At 39.6% G+C, this 21,475-nt stretch overlaps 1 protein-coding gene across 1 annotated transcript in view; it reads right to left on the bottom strand.

The window, feature by feature from the left end:
• The window catches only part of NUCKS1 (nuclear casein kinase and cyclin-dependent kinase substrate 1), a 45,687-nt gene extending 26,783 nt beyond the window's left edge, over positions 1 to 18,904 (bottom strand). The window contains exon 1 of the mRNA XM_006887918.1: positions 18,689 to 18,904. Within this exon, the coding sequence (XP_006887980.1) occupies positions 18,689 to 18,705 (17 nt within the window). The 5' untranslated portion in view covers positions 18,706 to 18,904. The remainder of the gene's footprint in view (positions 1 to 18,688) is intronic.
• Between the last annotated feature and the right edge of the window lie 2,571 nt (positions 18,905 to 21,475).

The raw sequence follows: 21,475 nt of genomic DNA on the forward strand, positions 1-21,475 counted from the left end.
CAATCATATATCACTTTTAAACAGTTCTCTCCCTCATCTGTTTCAATGCAGTATACATAATTTATCCAATCTTTCTCAGTCTCATCCCAACCCTGGTGTCAATCCTGCTCTGTAAGAGTGGCCCTATGTACTATTTGTCCTTTTGTGACTGAGATATTTCACTCAGCATAATGTCCTCCAGGGTCACCCATTGTGAATAATATTTCATGAGTTCCTTGTTTTTCAATGCAGCGTAGCATTCCATTGTGTGACTATACCACCGCTTCTATCCATTTGTTTATTGATGGGCATAGAGGTTGTATCCAACTCTCTGCTATTATTAACAAAGCCACAATAAACATGGGTGTGCATATATCTGCCCGAGTGGCAGTTATGGTTTCTTTACGGTATATTCCCAGTAGTGGAATTGCTGGTTCAAATGGTATTTCTATTTTGCAACTTTCTAAGAGAATGCCATACAGCCTTCCATAGTGGTTAGACCATTTTACACTCCCACCAACAGTGAATAAGGGTTCCAATTTCTCCACAACCTCACCAGCTGTTGATGTTTGCTGCTCTGTTAAATTCTGCTATTCTAACTGGGGTGAGATGGTATTTCATAGTTGTTTTGATTTGCATCTCTCTTAGAGGCAGGGATTTTGAACATTTCTTCATGTTTGCTTGTCATCTGAATGTCTTCTTTGGTAAGGCTTATTTCCAACTTTTTGAGAAAGCACCATACAGCCTTCCATAGTGGATGCACCATTTTACACTCCCACCAACAGCTAATAAGGGTTCCAGTTTCTCCACAACCTCACCAGCATTTGTTGCTTGCTGTTCTGTTAAAATTTTGCTATTTTTACTGGAATGAGATGATATTGCATAGTTGTTTTGATTTCTATCTCTTTTAAAGATTTTGAACATTTCTTCATGTGTTTGTTCACCATGTCTTCTTTGGTAAAGTGTTCATATCCTGTGCCCATTTTTCAACTGGGTTGTTTATCTTGTGGTGGTGCTCGAGTATTTTATAAATTCTAGCTATAAGTCCCTTATCAGACATGTCATTTCCAATTTTTTTTTTCCCATTCTGTGGTTTCCCTTTTTACCTTGTTGGAGAAGTTTTTGGATGTGCATAGGGATTTGATTCATAGAAAATCCCATTCATCTATTTTATCCTCTCCTGGTTGTAGATTTTTTAGGATGCTTGGAAGACTATGTTGTGGATTAGGACTTCTAGAGTTCTTCCAAGCTTTTCTTTAATGAAGTTTATAGTCTTTGGTTTTAGTCCTAGGTCCATGATCCACTTTGAGTTGGGTTTTGTGTATGGAGTGAGGTATGGATCTAGCTTGAGTTTTCTACATAGTTTTCCAATTTTGCCAACATCATTTGTTAAAAAAGGCTGTCGTTTCCCCAACTTAACTGATTTTCTCTCCTTGTCAAAAACCATTTGACCATAGGTAGATAAGCTGATTTCTGGATTCTCAATTCTATTCCATGGATCTGTGTCTATCATTATACCAGTGTCATGCTGTCTTGACCACCACAGCAGTGTAGAAGGATTTGAAATAAGGGAGCAAGATGTCTCGTACCTTGTTTCTATTTTTCTTTTGTTCATGTCACACTGAATTCCAATACTCTTCACTAACAGCACAAGTCAGAAGCATCTATTTTTCCTATTCATTCAATATTCGGTAGCATAGGAGGCAGTGGAAAATACCATGGTTTGGAATAGGTGCACTACAGTCTTTAAAAACAGAAATATCATTTGATCTAGCAATCCCACTTCTTGTTGCTGTGCATCGTCATGTTGGAACTGACCCGTAACTGATCCTCCTTGGGTTTTCAGAGGCAGTAAATCACACAGGCCGAGACTGCCCATCCTTCTCCCAGAAGGAGCTGGTGGACTCTAATTGTGTGTCATTGGACTTGCAGTGCAGCTTACCATTAGGCCAGAAGATCAATCCCACTAGTAGGTATATCTCAAAGAACTAACAACTGGAGCGCAAACACACATATGCACACTCATATTCACTGCAGCATTAGTGGCAAGGGTAAAGAGATAGAAACAACCTAAGTAGCCATTAACAGAGGAATGGACAAATGATGATTCATATACACAATGGAATACTATGTAGCATTAAAGAAAAGCAAAGAACTCTTAAAACACTGCATGATGAATCTGGAAAACATTATATTGAGTGAAATAAGCTGGACACAAATAGATGAGTTCACTATTATAAAACTGCTAAGAAAAAGCTGACACGTGGACAAAATATTTTTGATGGTTCCTAGGGATAGAAAGGGAAGGGGAAACAGCAGAACCAAAAAGGATCAAAGCTATGTAACCTTATCCAAACATCCTGAGGGAATGAGTTACGTGGTCATGGGGCCTCAGGACTAGAGTCTAAAGGGACATCAAAGTCAACCATCACAATAGGGACAACTATCCACATGGACAATATACTTTATATTGCTGAGTAGTGACTGGGGATTTAACAGCTTATGAGTGGTTAATTTTTAGATTGAAGGGGGGGAAAAGTGCTACTACTTGTCTCTCCACTGGTGTGAAAGAGTAAAGAAAACCTAAGAAATAATTAATCCCTAACACAATCAGAACCTGGAGAACCTCAACTTCCATGATCTCAAGACCAAAAGAATTAGTGTTCCACTACCACTGCCAACAGCTCTGGAAAGGACTACAAGAGTCCTGGATGGAGTGAGAGAACAGGAGAACAAAACTCACAATCACACAGCCAGACTCACTGGTCTGGCAGAGACTGGCTGAGTGCCCAAGACCATGGCTCTTAGCTGCCTTTTGAGCCTAGAACTCATCCCTCTAACAACTTGCAGCCAAATAAGCAAAGTAAACACAATCCCAGGGTGGTACTCAGTCCTCAGAACAATCAACCATAGAAGGCCACAAGGCAGCCTTTGTATGAAGTTCAGGAGACAGAAAAGGAGAGGATGGAAAGGTGCATGGAAACAACTACATAGAGGGAAGAGTGATGACATGATGTGGGATTGTAATGAACTGCAAGACGAATAAATGGCTGAATGCAATACCAATCTGCTCTCTAAACTTCCACTCAAATCATAATAAAGTTAAAAAGACAAAACAAACCACTACTATTTCCACTACTTAAAAACTTGCCTCATTTAAGGGCTAAAAATTTTAATGAGCTTGGTCTTAGGGTAAACTGGAATTCAGAAGATATTCTAGGATAGAAACACTTAAGTGTAATAATTAAACCTAAAGGAATAGAAAGTCTAAATTTTCCTGAAATTAGGAAACAGACTTACTTTTTCAAAATACCATTTAACTAAATAAATGCCACAAACAACTAACTGTCTTCAGTGTAAAATCACTATCAACACCAAGAACTGGAAGGACAACACAAACTTTCAGTAGAGCAAAGTTAACAGATTTTTGGATTAGGCTTAAATTCTTCCTTTGACACTAGTTTTACCTTTGAGCAAATTACTCTCCTCCTTACTGATCTTTAGTTTCCTTTCTTACCTGTGTAATAGTAACAACAGTTTTTATCTCACCAGGTTGTCATGACAATACAGGAGACAATAAAACACTTACCAAATATTATATCCTTCATTCCAAGCACATAACAACTATTTTGGTAAATAACAGTTGTTATTACTTGTCTAGATAAATGACGATAGCTATTGAAAGACTTCAGGACTTTTGTTCATAGGGTCGCTAGGATAGAAGCCGTGCTCACTAGAGGTCGTGCTTGACTCTGCTAGAAGGCAATCAAAAACAAGTGAATGATGGAGTGAAATGGCACAATGTTTTGTGCTTAACCTAAAGGCTAGTAGTTGCAGTCAACCTACCCAGAAGTATGGTGAAGACAGCCTAGTGACCTATTTCCATCTTGATTACAGCCACGAAAGTATCATGGAGTAGATCTACTATGTAAGAAAACTGTCATGAGATGGAATCAACTCACTAACTAAAAGCTACTGCTTTTTTGTAAAAGATTGTCTTAAAAGGTTTCTTACTTGGGGTAGTGGGAGCGGTGTGTGTGGGGGGAGGTACCAGGGAAGGAATGTTTCTTTTACTTTTGAAAGAGAGGCGTGAACTGGGGGGTGCTGGGCGGGGAGAGAAGTGCAGCAATGAATGAATGAAAATCCAAAATCTCTGTAAATGCTCATTAAAATTATTTTTTTAAAAAAAGTTACTTATTTCATTGAAGTGTACCAAAACATTCCCAAGTTCTATATTAGGTTAGGCCTACGGTGAAGTTTTTGGGTTACAATTTAGCCAGAGAAATAACAGTAAGAACTATTCTAAAATCACTATGTAAGCTAGAATAATTTCCATCATTCATATCAAGTTGAGTTTGTTTTTAAGAATCCTTAAAGTTTTACAAAGAAAAAAAAAAACCCCAACCCTTAAAGTTTCCTCTAGGAAAGAACTGCTATAACCAAGAAACAATTCAGACACAAAATAAAGGAACACAAAAAATTTCAACTATATACTTGCTCGTACTTTAAAAACTGATAAAAAACTATTTGGATTCTAGATGTATCTTAGTCATGAGAAAGAACAAACTTCTTAAAGAGCCCCAGAGAATGGAAATCGGAAGCCTCCACCTCTCTATCTGTCTAAAGTACAAAAGTAAAAGGGAAAGGGGGAAGCTGGACAAAGAACAAAAAAGATGGTTGGCAAGAACTGTGGATAAATTCATACTACCAGTGGTTTATAAGCAATAGGATCTTTCCCCCTTCCATTCTTAATCATTAACTTCTACTAAATATTGACAACTACGCCAAAGAATGTTTTTCTTTCTGATGGCAACTACCACCGAAGATTCATGTAATGATATTCCTGACATGGAAATCAATATCCTGAAGAGTCACAGATTTTTAGAGATGAAGACTACCACGCCCTTTTAAATCAGTTCACCTTCATCCTATACTTTACAGATGAGGAAGCAGCTGAGATCTTATAGTTCAGCTCAATTTATAAAAATTCTTCATATCAGAATATGGACAGATCATCTGCTTCAAATGAGTTTCAGGGAGAAAGGCTGACGCAGTCAAATACAAGCCCACAGTGAAATGACATCATTCTAACCTTACATTAATGCCAGAGATTCTTAAGATCTTCTACTACATTATGTAGCTTAATCAAGGTGATTATAGGGAGCTCTGGGGAAATATTGCTGCTAACACAAAGGTATGCTGTTTGAATCTACTAGTTGCCCAATGGGACAAAGATGGGCCTTTCACAACCCACTGGAGGGTCAGCTAAGAGTTGGTTCAGACTTGATGGTACACAACAACAGAGGACTTTATTTCTACTTACCATTTAAGAACATTCAATTTAAGTAATTAAAAGTAGATTTCAAATTGGGAGTTTGGAGAAACTCAAAACAGCAACATAGCTCTTTCCATTAATGACCTAGTTGGTAAACATAAGTCTTTCTTCATGATGCTGAAGGTATTGTAAAGCAATCTATTTTTCTAAATTGGTTTTCACTCATAAAACATTTCATTATAATACCCATATTTATAACATCTTATCTAAACCTCAGAGTTTCCTGCCACTTCACCTTACCCACTCACCAGTAAAGCAATCTTTTTCAATCTACAGGTCACAGCCATTACTGGGTCCTGAAATCAATTTGCTGGTGTCCATTCTTCACAAAAATTAAAATGCAAGCATTTCAATGAACCATAAGTCCTCGAAACCTTAGGTGTCAAGTGGCTAGTTAACTGCACCATAAAATGCATTTCCTAATGGAAATTCATCAAAAAGTCTGAAAGCCTGCTTTAGAATTAGAAGTGAATTGGGGGGGGTGGGGGGTGGGAGTAATCCTAAAGAAAATTTTTGTTTTGCTTTTTAGAAAATATTTGATTGACTCACAGCCTCAAAACATTATAACCCTTCCCAGTTTAATAGCTATTTAAAAAAAATTCTTTTGTTGAATTTAAGCACATGTGCGAGCTGAGGAAGTTTAATGGTGACAGAGGGAAACACAGAAATGATGACTACACAAAGAGACTATTTACTACAGCTACTAGTACTTTATTGGTAGATGTGTCAACTGATTTGGTTCCAACTCATAGGGACTTGATGTGCAATTTTATTCAAAATTTGTATCCTGTCAACAAATCAAGGAATGACCGAGGCATGCTCAAGGCACCCTAATTTTTTTTTAAAGTTTTTCAAAATGAGGTAAAATTTGTTTTAAGGTCCACACAAAGGTTGCATTTCTACCTCCAGGGGTTTATTTGTTGTTGTTAGGTACAGCTGAATATGCTATGACTCAAAGAGACCTCATACACAACTAAACCCTGCCCAATCCTGCACCACCCTCACTATCTCTGCCAAGCTTATGTCCACTGAAGCAGCCACAGCTACTGTGTCCATCTATCTCACTGACGATCTTCTTTTCTGCTGACCTTCTCCTTACTAAGCATATCTTCGTTCAGTGACTAGCCTCCCTTGATAACTCACCCAAAGGACATGAGACTAAGTCTCACTATCCTTGATTCAAAGAAGTATTTGGCCACAAATTTGTTTGTTCTTCTGTTGCTGTTGTGTGCCATCAAGTCCTTGGAAGGGACCCTCCAGCGGGTTTTTGGAGGCAGTAAATTGCAGAGAAGACTGCCCATCTTTCCCCTACAGAGCAGCTAGTGGATTTGAACTATGTGACTTTGGGATTGTAGTGCAGCTTCTCATCACTAGACCACCAGAGGCCCCTATGTGGTATATAGAAGCAGTATTACTTATTTTTGTTTGAAAATTAAGAAGTTGTGCCAGAATAGTAGCAATAATTTTTAAAAAACTAAAAGGTTGAGGAGGAAGATGACAGGATTATGACTTTCCATTTCTAGTAATGCAATCTAAGATGTTATTTGGCCTTTGGGCTATTGTATCACATGACTGACTTGGTATTACAATTCCAGTACCATTTTTCCCCCTTTTGTATCCTGACATTGATAGTTCAACATATTCTCTTTCCTAACTTCATATTATCTCTGCAAATTTAATCAACATACCGTCAATGTCTTCAATTAACTCATTAATTAAAAGATAGGTTAAGAACAGAGTCCTTCAAGGCACAACAGGAAATGGTCTTCCAGGTGTACATGACACCATTCACCAGTCCTCTTTGGGTGTGAAAGTGCACATCTGTCACACTGCTTACATTTCTCCATCTTACCCAGAAGGACAACTTATAAACAAAAAAGAAATACAGTAATTAAAATTACTCAAAGTTAGTCTTCTTAGCACTAAGCATTTTTCTTTTCAAACAAAATCTTGCCAGAAATCACAAAATAAAACATGCTGTTGTTTTGTACTGTCCAGTTGAAACCAACCCACATCTGACCTTCTGGGGAGTTTTCAGAGGCTATCAATCACACGGGAGGGCACTGTTGATCTTTCTTTCTCAGAACAGCAGATGGACTGGAACTGCATGCCTTCAGGTTGGCAGTGTAGCTCTTACCGCTAGGCCACTTTGTTACTGTTGTGTACCTTTGAGCTGGAACTGATCTGGAGCTGGCCGACCATCTGGTAGGCTTTCAGAGGCAATTAACTGCACAGAAGGAGACAGTGCATCTTTCTCCTGTGGAGCAGCTGGTAGATTCAAACCACGTGCCTTCAGGATTGCAGAGCAGTTTCTTGCCACTAGGCCACCAGAGCTCCCTATAAAGCAGCTCTTCATCTATTAGCAATACAAATCTATTTTATGAGGTAAAAACTTATCTTTTGCCATTACAGTATTTTCTGTGTTCTATTAAAATGCATTTTCTAAGAGGTTTCCTGTCTAAATCAGCTTGGGTATTATCACTTCCTGCTTGCTAACTTAAAGGTCGACAGTTCACATTTCCCAAAAGCACCTACAAATAGGCTACAGAAAAATCAGCCACAGCTGTCTGTGCTCTGGGACACAATAGGACTGTCATGTGTGGACACAATGGCACATGGTAACTCAAACCTTCAAAAGAGTATTAATGTTAAAAGATCTGAACATCTACCCTAAAGAAAACTGCTTAACTCTGGTTTCTAAAATTAGCTGTATCTTACAAATAAAATTTACGCAAAGACCTTGGGTATGTTGTTAGGTGCCAGAGACCCTATGAACAAAAGATCTTGCACCATCAATTCCTGGCACACAAGAGCCCACTGCAGGAGTCACCATCCATGTCAATCCACCTGGCTGAGGGTCTTTCCTCTCCTTTGCCAGCCCTCCACCCTTCCCAGCATCCTGTCCTTTTCCAAGGAATAGCCCCTGCCAACAACACGCCCAAAGTATGCATCATTCTTGCCTCCAAAGAGCACTCTAGCTGCACACTCTCCGAGACATGTTTGTTCTCTTGGCTGTTTCATGATCTTCTCCAACATCACAGTTCAAAGGAGTCAATTCTTTTCCTGTCTTCCTTATTCACTGTCCAGCTCTCAGATGTGTAGTGAGTACTCAGAAAGACTATGGCCTAAATCAGACACACCTTAGTCCTCAAAGTGACATCATTACTTCTCAATAATTTAGAGAGGTCCCTAAATGCAGAGATTGAGAATGAAACTGTCAAACAGCTTCATCTTACTAGGATCCACAATTAACATCCTTGGTACCAGCTGTCAGCAAATAAGTAGTACTGCAATGGGAAAATCTGCAGTTAGCTAAGTCTGAAAGTCAGTTTTAAGAAGACTACTGACTTAACACTTTGCAAACGCATGCAACACAAGTTTTCCATAAGCCAAATATACAAGCAAATTTATCTAATTCTCATCATTTTGTAAAAGGAATTATTTCCATTCCAAGGAAACTAAATGCTCAAAAATATTAACTATGCAAACAAGTCATTAAACGGTACAGCCAATCTGCTAACTCAAACTCATCAAACCATGAAGCCCACCTGTTGCTATCACCTCTCAAACCTTCGAAAGTATTCACAAATTTAACTCTTCTACAGAACTGATGATGCTATATGAATCCCTAGATCAACTATTTCTCGTGACATGTTTGTGTCTCTATTTTAGCCTTCAACGGTTAAGAAATCTTATATGCTAAATTTCCTCAGGATGTAAAATGTTAGTTCTTCAAGATAGGGTTGTTGTTATTGTTGTAATGTGCCGTCAAGTAACCTGCAACTCATAGAGACCCTATGTACAAAAGCCCTAAATCCTGCTCTATCCTGCGCCAACCTCATTGTTTCCGACACACCTACTCCCATTACCCTAATCACAGAATCAATTCATCTCATCGAGGGTCTTCCTCTCCAAGGACCAGTCCTTCCTTGCAACATGCCCAAAGTATGTCAAAGCTTCAGAATCCTTGACTCCAAGGGAGCAACCCTGGCTTCACCCTCTCCAGGACAAACTTGTTTGTTCTCCTAGCAGTCCATGGTATATTCAACACTCTTCTCCAGCACCACAGCTCAAAGTCATCAATTCTATCATCCCTAGTCACTGGCCCGCTCTCCCATGCACAGCATGCAATTGTGAAGACTATAGCCCGGATCAGGTGTACCTTAAGTCTCCAGCCTGACTTTCCCAATGCAATCAATCTCTTGATTTCCTGGCTGCTGGTACCAAGAGGATAGGGTACCTGAGCTAAATTTAGGATAGGTATTTTCTTACACTTGCTTCAGATATCTTGAGCTTCAAGTTTTTTTTACCGAAGATATTGTCTTCAATGGATTTTGTATCAGTCCATTATTTACACTAAAGTCTTGAACAGATGAAGAAGAATGTCTGATTAAGCATTATATTTAGGATAATTTAACAATCTGAAACAATAAGGGCCTTATACAGTGAACTAGGGGGAGAGGAATAGAAGGAAGAAAATGTGCATCAATGAATGAAAACCCAACTTTTTTGTAAACTTTCATTAAAATATCTCTCTCTCTCTCTCACACACACACACACACACAGTGTGTATCTCTCCCCATTGAAACACAATCCATACTCTTCATTCAAATATATGTATGACTTTAAGGCATTTTTTTAAAAAAACATTATAGGATACAAGAATATAAAAACAAAACAGAATTTTTTATTTTCTGTAGAAAAGGGATGTTAGAGTATGTCTGAATGATGAGCCACGCATATACGTATTAGATAACTTATCTGTTATTAAATCTTTAGCAACTTGTTTTAATCCAAGTGAGTAAATCTCAATCTCATGATTCCCCAACACTGAAATTATTTTACAACTGAAAACATTTATTTTCTTTAAACTCATACACACATAATTTTAATGAGTGTATGACAAAGCATGCTATGTTGGAAGATTATTCACAACTTTTGCACAGAGGGAGTCTCAGGTGTGCACAACAGTATTGAGGAGTGAGGTCTCCTTAGTGGCAGACAAGGTCTTTGAAGTCTCACTGGAATCTTCCAAATTGTGGAAGGATATGTCTGCATTCTGTGTCAAAATTACTGATTATCATCAACACTGCATATTAATTAATTGTGAAGTACTTCTGTCACAAGGAAACAGTAGGACTCCAGGGAAAGGTAGAAGTTTAGGTGAAATTTAAGCTAAGTCCCGTCTTGATAGATTCAAAATAAAAGACTTTGTTAGAGGTGTCCTGATCAAGAATATGGAGTAGATTATGCTCAGCAATCTCTTAACTGAGGTTGTATACATGAATGAAAATCAAGACTATTATTTGTCAAAATGGCTTATATTTTCCTGACAGTTCATTTCATTCTGACTGATAAAACTGCAAACAGTGACATTTTAGTCGATTTTAAAAAACTAGGAATAAAGTAGTACTTACTCAAAAAAGGTTTGGTTGTATGACTCTATTGCTGCATTATGTCCCTAGAACAGACAGCTGTCTTCATCTGTGTCTGTTATTAATTCCTAATGAGTAGCCAGGCAGATTTTTACTTTTTCTAGTTGTACATCTAGGTTGTTTGACCTCCACAGTTGAAGGATTGTATACTTGAGCCAAAGGGAACTGAGAAGGAAGTCTCTGAAGATCATACCCAATTAACAATGCATCTGCTATGAAGCATCTTGAAATACGCAATACCTAGTTGAAACATCTGTATAGTCTGTGGTTCCTTTACAGAAAGTACCTCTAAGAATAATTAAAAAAATAGGAATATAGCTTTTTTTTTAACTTAAGACACCTGGTAGTTACATGTTTGTTTATATAATTACTATTTTAAAAGCCCCGGGTGGCACAAAATGGGTGTGCGCTCAAGTTAAAGGTGGCTGGTCTGACCCTGCCTGGAGACTTGCTTCTATACAGATTACAGCCAAGAAAATCTGAAAGAACAGTTCTGCTCTGTAATACATGGGGTCATCCTGAGCTGGAAAGAGACAAGAGATCAAGAGACTGGACTTCTCTCCTAATACTCAATGCTTTGTCTGAGTCAGTTCCAACTCCTGAGTGAGCCTCCATCAGGTTTGGGAGATGAAAAGAGTGTCCATCTTTCTTTTGCAGAGCAGATAATGGATTCCAGTTGTGGGAGAGTCTGTAGGTCAGCAATGCCTTGGGATGATGTCACCAGATGGTTTTAATACTCAAAAATACTGCATTTGATTCAGAATTGACTCAGCTGATGCTCCTTTGGGTTTCTGAAGCTGTAACTTCATGGGAAGAGTATTTTCCTCCCTTGTTGAATGTTAACAGCTAAAGGCTCAGCCTTTGGATTAGCAGTAAAACACCATGGACTGACCACCAGACTAGAAAGCAAACAGAATCAATTCACTGGCCTCAAGTGGATTACAATTCAAGGGAGCCTCCAAGATGCCAAGCTTTTCTTCTGTGCTGTCACCAGGTTGATGTGAATTACCAGTCCTTTTGTCAGTAGACAACAGAAAACCACTTGTACCAGAGACCTAGACAGTAATGTGTTTCAGAACACGACAATGCCTAATTTTGCCCAAAGTGGTCTTACCCTTAAATATTTGCTCTAGCTCCCAAGTATGGTCTCAAGGAAAAAATAATTCAAGATTAAGTCACTAGGCAGCTATTTCTTCTGAATCTAGATTAATCATGTTTGCAGCAAAGAATTTCTAGAAATGCAAAAAGAACTGTGTATACTCAGTAACTTTACAGTAATAAAATCTAAAGTTTGCAAAAAGTTACCCGATTGGTTACATATATTACACAATTCTAGATGAGCAACACTCAAGGACTATAAGGGACATAAGAGTCTTGGAGTTGTGGTGGCTTGTTTTACCCTTCTAGGAATTTTTTTTTAAACCAAATGGACTCGATGGCACATAACAACAACAAACCAAATCTTTATTTGAAATTAGCCTTCTCCTTCAAAATAAAGGGTGGGTATTATTGTTAGTTGTTATGTGTCATCGTGTTGCCTGCATTATCTGCATTATGCAAATGACACATCCCTGCTTGCTGAAACTGAGGACGATTTTCTGAAGTGCTTGCTGAAGAGGTCAACAACTGTAGCCTTCAACAGGAATTGAAGCTCAACATCAAGAAAACAGATTCTCACCATTTGGCCGATTGGCAGCATCATAATAGATGGTGAAAAGATTGAGATCGTTGACAGCTTCAGTTTGCTTGGCTCCACAATTACCAATCTTGGAACCAGCAGCCAGGAAATAAAAAAAAGAATGGCACTGAGAAAGTCTGCTGTCGGAGACCTCTCCAAAGTACTGAAGAGCAATAAAACAAGCCGGGGAACAAAGGGCCCCCGAAAAAAGCCAAGGGGGTTGCAAATAACTGCAAAGCATCAGAAAACTGGACAATGACTAGGGATGATAAGAGCAGAATTGATGCCTTTGAGCTGTGGTGCCGGAGAAGAGTATGGAATATACTATGAAATGCTAGGAGAACAAATGGGTTCATCATAGAGAGGGTGAGACCAGGCTGCTTATTGGACTCAAGGATTCTGAAGATTTGTCTGACATATTTTGGATTTTAGGTATTATTAAGAGCTAGGAAAAAACTCTTTGTCTTGAAAAAAGCTTTTAAAACTGTAAAATTAATGTTGTTGTGTTGTTAAGTGCCTTCGAGTCGTGGGTGACTCATTGCGACCCTATGAACGAAAAGTCGTGTACACCTGTATAACTTTTGTCCTTTCTCTAGGTTCATAGTTTCCAGAGGCAAGCTATTATGGAAGTGGCTGCAACTCCTACTTCCAAGCTTGTTTTAATCTGGGAGGTCCACCAAACACTGTTCAGAACCATGGGTAACTATTCTTGCATTTGACTCATCAGTGTCACAGCGTTTGGCTTCACAGCAACCACAAGCTACCTCTGTAGAGCAAAAGTGGACAGACCAGGCTTACAGGACCTAGAAGAATATGTCACCAAAAATTAATATAACACGCTATTATTCTGAGTTCACTATCTAAGTCAAACAATTCAATAGAAGATGGAACCCACAATTTGATACTCAATTTCTTTTGCTGTGCCAAGCTGCCTCCTCCCAACTGTTACTGTTAATTGACAATAAAAATTCACTTACTTGGGTCTGTAATCTTTTAAGCCAATTACTTCTAATTTTCATTTCATTTCCTTCTCATCTTAATGCACTGTAATTATAGGTGTTTAAACTTTTAAAAAATACCATTTAAAAATAATTTAATATAATTAGTGATGGATTTTGATTTGTTCCCAAGATTAAATTCTATTCAATTCTATTTTTAATATAACACACTCAGAATTTACCAGCTAACATCTTTGCTGACACTGTCGCATCGACATTTTTAGGTGAAATCAATCTTAAATTTTCTTGCACTATCCTTTAGGCAGCTCAGTAATCTTATTTTACAGGTGGAATAGGCTCTTCTGTTATGAAATGTATAAATGCTAAACAATGTGCTTAACATTCACATTACTCTTTCCACTTTCATTGGTTTTCTCTCTCTGGTTTCTCTTCCTTTGATCCTTTTATTCATACATTCTAATCCTTTCAAAAAAATTATGCTTTTCTCTTATGTTCCTACATAGAGCTTACCTTTATTTTCTAAAGCTTACTTTACTTTTGAATTAATCTTTCCAAAAGTCCCATAATGAACACTAACCCCTGTCAGAGTGTGCTATCACCCCAACTAAAGAATACCCTGTTGGCTATGTGACATGGAAAAGATCACAAGCTTGGGGTTAGACTCTTAATGTGGTTGTGTACCACTGAGTCAGAACCAAAATCACTGCTGACCCTCGAACGGGTTTTCAGAGGCAGTAAATCTCAGAGAATAGTTAGGTAAAGTTAGACCAGTTAATTTAAGCCTCAATTGCCTCATACATCAAGAGAATAGAATAAAAACCTGAAGAGTTTAAAAACAGTATGTATGAAGTGGCTGGCAGAATGTTACACTAAAGAGCTGGCTCTGTAAAGCTCTCCTGTGTTTGGAAGTTATTTCTAAATCTGGAAAGCAAAAAAGTCCTGAAATATAAGAACTTTTCCCTAAGGGATGCTGTGGTAAAACCTGCCTTGTCAATTATGACATTTTTATACACCCCCAATTAAGTGGTGGACAGTCCAAATTCACTGGTGATGGAATAATAATTAATAGCATATGTACCCCCAAACACTAAAAAATTTTTTTCTTAAAATTTACTGCTCCAAATGTTCCAAGCTAGGGATAATAGATTTAATACAGTCCATGTGGCCTCAAATATAACAGGTAAACTTTTAGTAGAAAAAAATGGTCAAGATTTTTGCAATCTAAAGTTTGCTTTGATATTTCCTTTGGTTTAAAAAAAAATTACAGGTAAATAAATCTCAGATTTTTTTTAAAAAAAAACAACACATCTCTGAAAATTCTATTTATGACATCTGGAGTATGTTTTCCCTAAAATATTTTTAAATTTTTTAATTATTAATTTCAATGAAAATTTAGAGACTATGGATTTCCATTCATTCATTGTTGTACTTTTCTCCCCTCTCAACCCTCCCCCCAAATATTTTTTTAGAGAGCACAAAAGGTCAATTAAAAATATGTTCATCTGTAAAGATCATTAAATTAAAAAAATACTTGATCATGTCTATAAGTTTTTCTATCCTCTATTATATGGCGCTTGGAAGTTGGAGTGGCATCCACTTCTGTAAGCCTCCAGAAACCCTATGAACCTGGAGAGAGGATGAAAGACACCCAAGCGTTGAGGACTCTCCTTCATAGGAATTAACAACAAAACTCCAGAGTGAGAGAGAGCCTTACAAAGTAAAAATTTCTAAGTTAATGCAAAAGGCTACATTTCTTTTAAATAAATGCTCTAAAGATCACCCTAGAAACAAAGCTTTAAAACTACTTTATTCTTCTAATTGTGTTTAATTAAACACATAAATGCCAGAAAATGAATACTTTTAACATCCTTGTAGAATTAACTTTCCCTGATACTCAAGTTTTGCAAATTATGGTGAGTGAGGCATCACTGGTTGGCACGTCTTTTAAAAGCAAATGCCATACAAATAAATAAATAAAATGTACAGATTCAGGTTAAAAACATACTTCTCTTTTACTTACACACACACTCTTCTCTATCTCACTCTCTCTGTGAAGAGTAAGAGGTTATCAGGTACTAAACTCACCTACAGAAATTTTCTAGGATACTAAAATGTTATCTTCAGCTTCTAGGAATCCATACTCTATTAATGTATCTTGGGGCTAGTAAACCCCAAGTGTTTTTCTGTGTATGTCTGGTATCATTAAGTGTCAAGCTACCCTCAATTTTCAAGTTAATTGGAGTCTTCTATCTAACGGTCTGATAAAAAGAATTCATTTTTGGAATCCAGATACATTTAGAATAAAATGCCTCATAACATGAAATTTTAGAAAAGTTATTTTCAACATAATTTATAGAAAAAAGAGTAAGTCATTTTAAAAAAATTATATAACCTGTCCTTCCTGCCTATGTTAAAAGTTCCTTACAACCTCAAGCATTAAAGATGCCAAGTAAACTTCCACTACAAAGAAAAGTTCAAACAGAATGACTTGGATTATTTTCAATAGGATTATCTGGAGAATACAAGTAGAACTGCAAGAAACCTTGTTTCTAGTCTGGGCAAGTCAGTAAAATCTTCCTGAGTTCTTTCTCATCTTTTGTAAGAAGCATACTTTCTTTCCTTCCTAGTTAAGTGCCATAAGCTCTATTCTTTTAACCAGCATTAATATTTATCAGCAGACAGAATTCTGAAATCTAGGTTCTAGCAGTGGGTGATACATGACACCTCACTCCTTCAGTTCCAGTTTAAGTCACCATTTCATTCTATCTTCAAAACTTTTTTTATGCTGTAAGTCTGAATCCAATGTGTAAAATATCTGAGATCTCATTATTCACAATAAAATTATTCAGACATTGTAAAAGGCAAACTGTAAGACGGTAGCAAAGCTACTTAATGTGCTAGACACAAGTCTTGAAAAAAGGCTGGGGCTGACTGACAATCATTTCTTGCTTAATTGGGAAACTGATAATGTATTTCTAATTGTTGTTTGAACACTTAAGGTTAATAGTAAAGTAAAAAGTAAGGGAAATCACTATAGGCCTAAGGACAGTAAAGTATCACCAAAAGGTGCATCATGGCACGAATATTTTCCAATGTTTTTATTTAAAACAAAACAGAACAGGATATTCTGAAATCAGGTCAATGTCTATGAATGTTTTTGCTAAATGTCCAAGGGTACACGGATTCTTCAATTACATTTTAAAATAAACAATTCCCTAAGACATAACTTTTTTATTTAAAGTTTAACAAACCACCAAACTCACGTTATTTGTTTTATTATTGCTCAAGAATAAAGGCTTCGTTTAAAAAGTTACACGAAGACATTTTATTTACTGAAATAAGGATAATCAGAAATCCAGTTCTCTTGGAAAGTATTAATTTGAAAATGACAAAAAAAGCGCTCACAATATATACACTTCAATTCTCAGTTAAGGGCAAATAAACAAGACTAAAAAATCTTTTTTAACAAAGCGAGTATAAAAGTTTTGTGGAAATCACAACGTCTCCACAAATTTAACAGACTGCTTAATATACTTATTCCCACATGGTGGTATTAAAACCCAGTTATTTATTTTATTTTTTGTAAAAATAATTTATGGTCCAGTTATTTACGTGGGGATTCAGGCAGATTTGTCTAAAACCATTGCTGCAACAAAAACATGCAGTCAACGAAAACAGTCAAGTTTAAAAGGTACGGGGGTGGGGGGTGAGGGGGAATCATCTAATATCACCAATTATTTTCAGTAGTCAAAACAAATCTTTATTGTAAGAACTGTGTCTACTTGATCCTAAAGAGAATATTCTGCATAGACTGATGGCATACGTCGGTCAATTTTTTATACCATGAACTGTACGCATTCTGGAGTAAGAGACCGCTAGTCCCTCTTTGCCAAAAGGCTGACAAACTTTCTGGGTGACGATGGTGTTAATCCAAGCTACGGCAGCTGAAAGCGGAAGGCAGAAAAGCACTGAGTTGGTCAGCGCACGATGCCCAGGCCCACTTGCAAGAGACCGCAGCTCCAAATACCACCAGTTGGACACGATGGTCTATCGTCACGCGCTAAAACTGTGTGCCACAAAATCTTTGCTCCCCAACCTTGATTCAGGGCGCTACATCAACACACTTCCGTTTTCCACCAAGCTGGAAACGAAGAAGGGGACGGTCCAACAGTTAAAGTGCTCAAAAAACGACTTTTCTACGGAACTGCCTAGAAAATACTATGCAAAATAACCACCATCTTCCATTTCAAGTGCCAAGGAAACAGGAGTTATCTGCAACAACACTTCTTTTTTCAAGGCTCCGACATTGGGACTAAACCACACCCCTCCATAAATGGCACATTCCATACAATGGTTCCGAGGATGGCAAAGGGCGAGTCCAACACCAAACTTAACTGAAATTCTGCGGAAAAAAAAGTCAGACGACCCGACACTAGGTGCTTTATTATGAAACTTATTGGAGGAAAAGACGGGGGCTCCATGGTGTCCTGACACCCACATGCCGGGGACGGGACTCACCGTTCACCCGCACCCCGCTGAGTAATGACATTTCCCCCAGGAAGGACATGGCGAGTCAGAAGGAACGGGCTAACTTCGGAGTTACACCTCTCAAAACCCGGGGCGGGGGAGAGGCGGCAGCCAGTTTTCCAGGGCCAAGTCCCCAACTCTTACTTTTGCACGCCCTCGGAGTCCCGCCTACCACGGGGCGCTCCGGGAGGCGGGGCCCTACGGCGACCGGGGAGCCCGCACACAGGCGGGTGGCAGCGCTGTCCCTCCCCCTTCAAGTGGAAGCCCTCTCAGCTGGAGAAAGATCAAGGGGTACCCCCAGGCCCCCACACAAGTCAAGGGCAGAAAGGGCAATTCAACCATCTCTGGCCCTTCCCCACTGATAACGGGGAGCAGCGCAGGAATCCACCGGTCTCCTCCTCCGCGGACTGCAAGGGGCCGGCCCCGAGGAGGTGGGGCCTGATTGGGGGCGCTGACTTCACACCCCTCCCCCGTCGGCTGCTGGCAGTTCAGGGAACACCCCGCCCGCTCCAGTGCGGCGGGTGGGGGAGGCCAAGCAGTCGGGAGCCCTGCAGCGGGGCGGGGAGGAGCGCGCGCATGGGCGCGCAACCGCCACCCCCGCGCAGCCCCGCGCGCCAGCAAGGCCCCCCACGCTCAAGGGCGCGCGCGGACCCCGAAAGAGAGGAGGCCGTGCGTGGCACCGGAGAGGGCCGACTCTAGGCTTCTGTCCTCTACTCCTTCACCACTCTCCCCAAAGCCCCTCCAACCCACTCCAGGCCTTAGACTCCGCACTGACCTGACAGGCCGAGACATGTTCGCTGTCGAAACAGGACCGAGTCGAGAAGCCAAAGACCAGGACCCCCCCCACCCCGCGCGCTCGGCGCCCCACCCCCCCCGAACTTCGGCCGCTGAGGCCGCTGCAGCTGAACTCCGAGCTGCTGGCTTCTCAAACTCCGCTGCTCCTTGTTTCAGGGCCCCTTGGTCAGACGAACCCCCCGTTCCCCTGTCTCTCCAAAATGGATGAATCAAACCAGCCGAAAATGCGCCAAAGCCACCGTGCAACCAAACACGCTAGGGCTTGTGCGCTCCGCCCCAAGGTGTCTGCTCATTGGCTGCCCATGCCAGACGCGCCCAATTTATTAGTCCATTTGAATCATCACGTCTCGCTGGTACCGCCCCTCAAGTGAGCTCCGCCTCCTCCGTGGGGGTCTTGTTAGTCAAGATGCTCTGAGAGCGCACGGCCGCAAAACAAAAATGGTCGCTACTCAGTCCGCCCCCTCGCTTCCACTCCAGTTTTGCAGATTCGTCATACGTCGCATGTTGGGACGATTAAAAAAAGAATCATATAGAGTTCGCTGAATATTAGTTTGGGGATGTTTTATTCCGCCTGTCTTAATCATCCAGAGATTCCTTTAAGAGCGAAATCTTCGATATGGATAGCAGATTCGTCACTAAGGGTCGGCTTCAGAAATGGAGGGAAATTCCATACGTTCAAAAAATTTGACCTTAAGCCCCTGAGACCCTCCCACTGACTTCAACGGGAGTTCTCAGGGCTCAACCACCCTTCTGGAGTAAAGAAACAGGCTTGTAATAAAGAAATAACTTAACCTCTATTTTCACAATTCTCCATTCTGGACCTTCTGGGTCATTAAAGTGCCGGTAACATGGGAAGCCCCAGTGGTCTCCTGTGAGCTGTACTACCAACCCAAAGACTCTTGGTTCGAGTCCATCAGCCGCTCCACAAGAGACAGGTTCCAACTCAGTGGAATACAACACTACCAGACATTATTATTTCAAAGAAAGAAGCATGAGTCTAGTAATCTCTGATGCTACAAAGTGTCTCGGAATCCCAAGTCACCAATAGTGGGATTAATTTTCTCTCTCTGTGCCTCAGTTTTCTCATCTGTAAAATGGGGCAGAGTAATATTTACCTATATCATGGCATTACTAGGTTATGAGAGTTTATTTGTGAAATGGGGTGGGTATCCAAGTCTTGTCTGATTCTGACAGCTCCTGGTGATTTCAAACCGCCAACCTTTCCCTTAGCAGACCAGAACTTAACCACTGTGCTATAGGACTGCTAATTTTGCATACAGACTTCAATGCTAGCCAAAGGCAGTTTGTAAATAACCAACTAAATGTGTATTCCTCAATCAAGCAAAACTCCCACTATGTGTTCCCCCTTTTACAAGATTCCCCCTTGTAAAATTCTCTAGGCAAGGGAACATCCCACCAGTGAAGCACTGATACATTCTTTTCATCCCTTCCACTCTCCAGTCTCTCCAAATTACATTTTGACTAAGTGTATCATCATCCAAACTACTATCAGAATGCAATGCCAGTGGAGAGGGTGATACGAGGACTGATTTTGCTGAAGGTTGTTTCATTAGGGCTAAATACTATTATTTTAGCTAATACAAGTATTTGGAAATCTGTGATGAGTCAGAGAAGTTTTCATTACTTATTGTTTTAGGTAATCTATTGAGATGGCCATAGCATGTCCAGGCAGGCAGAAAGTTTGGAACAGGTCTTCCAGGCCTTGGCTTGGGGGTTTAATGTAAATCCCATGTACAGATGGCTGCTGGATAAAAGCTTCCTTTCCAAGATGACAGCCATTCGCTACTTCTCACCATAGCTTCAAGCTTCAGTCTTCCCTCCATTTGCTTGTTCACAATAGTTTTTCAACACTGTCTCTTAAAACTCTGTTATTAGAAGGAAATAACTTGAAACATTAACTCTCTGCTTGTTTATTGGTGAGTATGGACAGAACTATGCCTTAAAGGGTCCTAGCAGTGCTTTGCTGGCTGCTGACAGAAACTGCAATGCACGCTGAGGCCAAGTCCCTCTCACCTATTCCCAAATAATGTGCCCTAGGCAACTGTCTCAAAAACAGGCAGCTTGTTGGAAACTTAAGAAAGACATTGATCATAGGATTAGATTAGATTCTGGAAGCACTATAGGATACTTCTGAAGGAACAAGATACTCAATAAAACTATGAGAAAATTAAAAAAAAAAAGGCTTTAGGCTAAGGAGATAGAAATGGCAGTCATTCCGTCTCCCTGGAAATTAAAGGCCTTTTAAATACAGCACTTCATTTCCGTATTGCATTAGTCTCCAGGGCTACTGTAAAAAAGAACCACAAATTAGAAGGTTTATAAGAACAGAAATTTATTGTCTCACAGCTCTGAAGGCCTGAAGTGTGAATTTCAGATGGGATATTGGCAGGTCATAGTCTTCTCAAAGCTCCAGATCTCTTTCTTGATAGCCTCAGGCATTCCTGACTTTCCCTGAGCCATATGGTCATTTTCTGTGTTTCTTGAACTCTTTCATAAGGAGTCACTGAGATTGAATTCAGACCTACCTTACTTCCATATAGGGAACTCTGGTGGCATATTCCATAGAGTTATACTTACTCAAGAGCCTCCCTGGTGGTCTGAATCCCTTAGCTGCTCTGAGGAAGAAAGAAAAATGTAATCGCCATGCAGTTTACAGCCTTGGAACCCCACTGGGTGGTCAGCTATCAGTAGATTCCAACTCAGTGGCAATGGCAGTGAATCTACTTTTGTATAAGGAACCTTGGTG

Source organism: Elephantulus edwardii, unplaced genomic scaffold (assembly GCF_000299155.1).
Source record: "Elephantulus edwardii isolate Elephantulus edwardi_28Jun2011 unplaced genomic scaffold, EleEdw1.0 scaffold00063, whole genome shotgun sequence".
NCBI classification, from domain to species: Eukaryota; Metazoa; Chordata; class Mammalia; order Macroscelidea; family Macroscelididae; genus Elephantulus; species Elephantulus edwardii.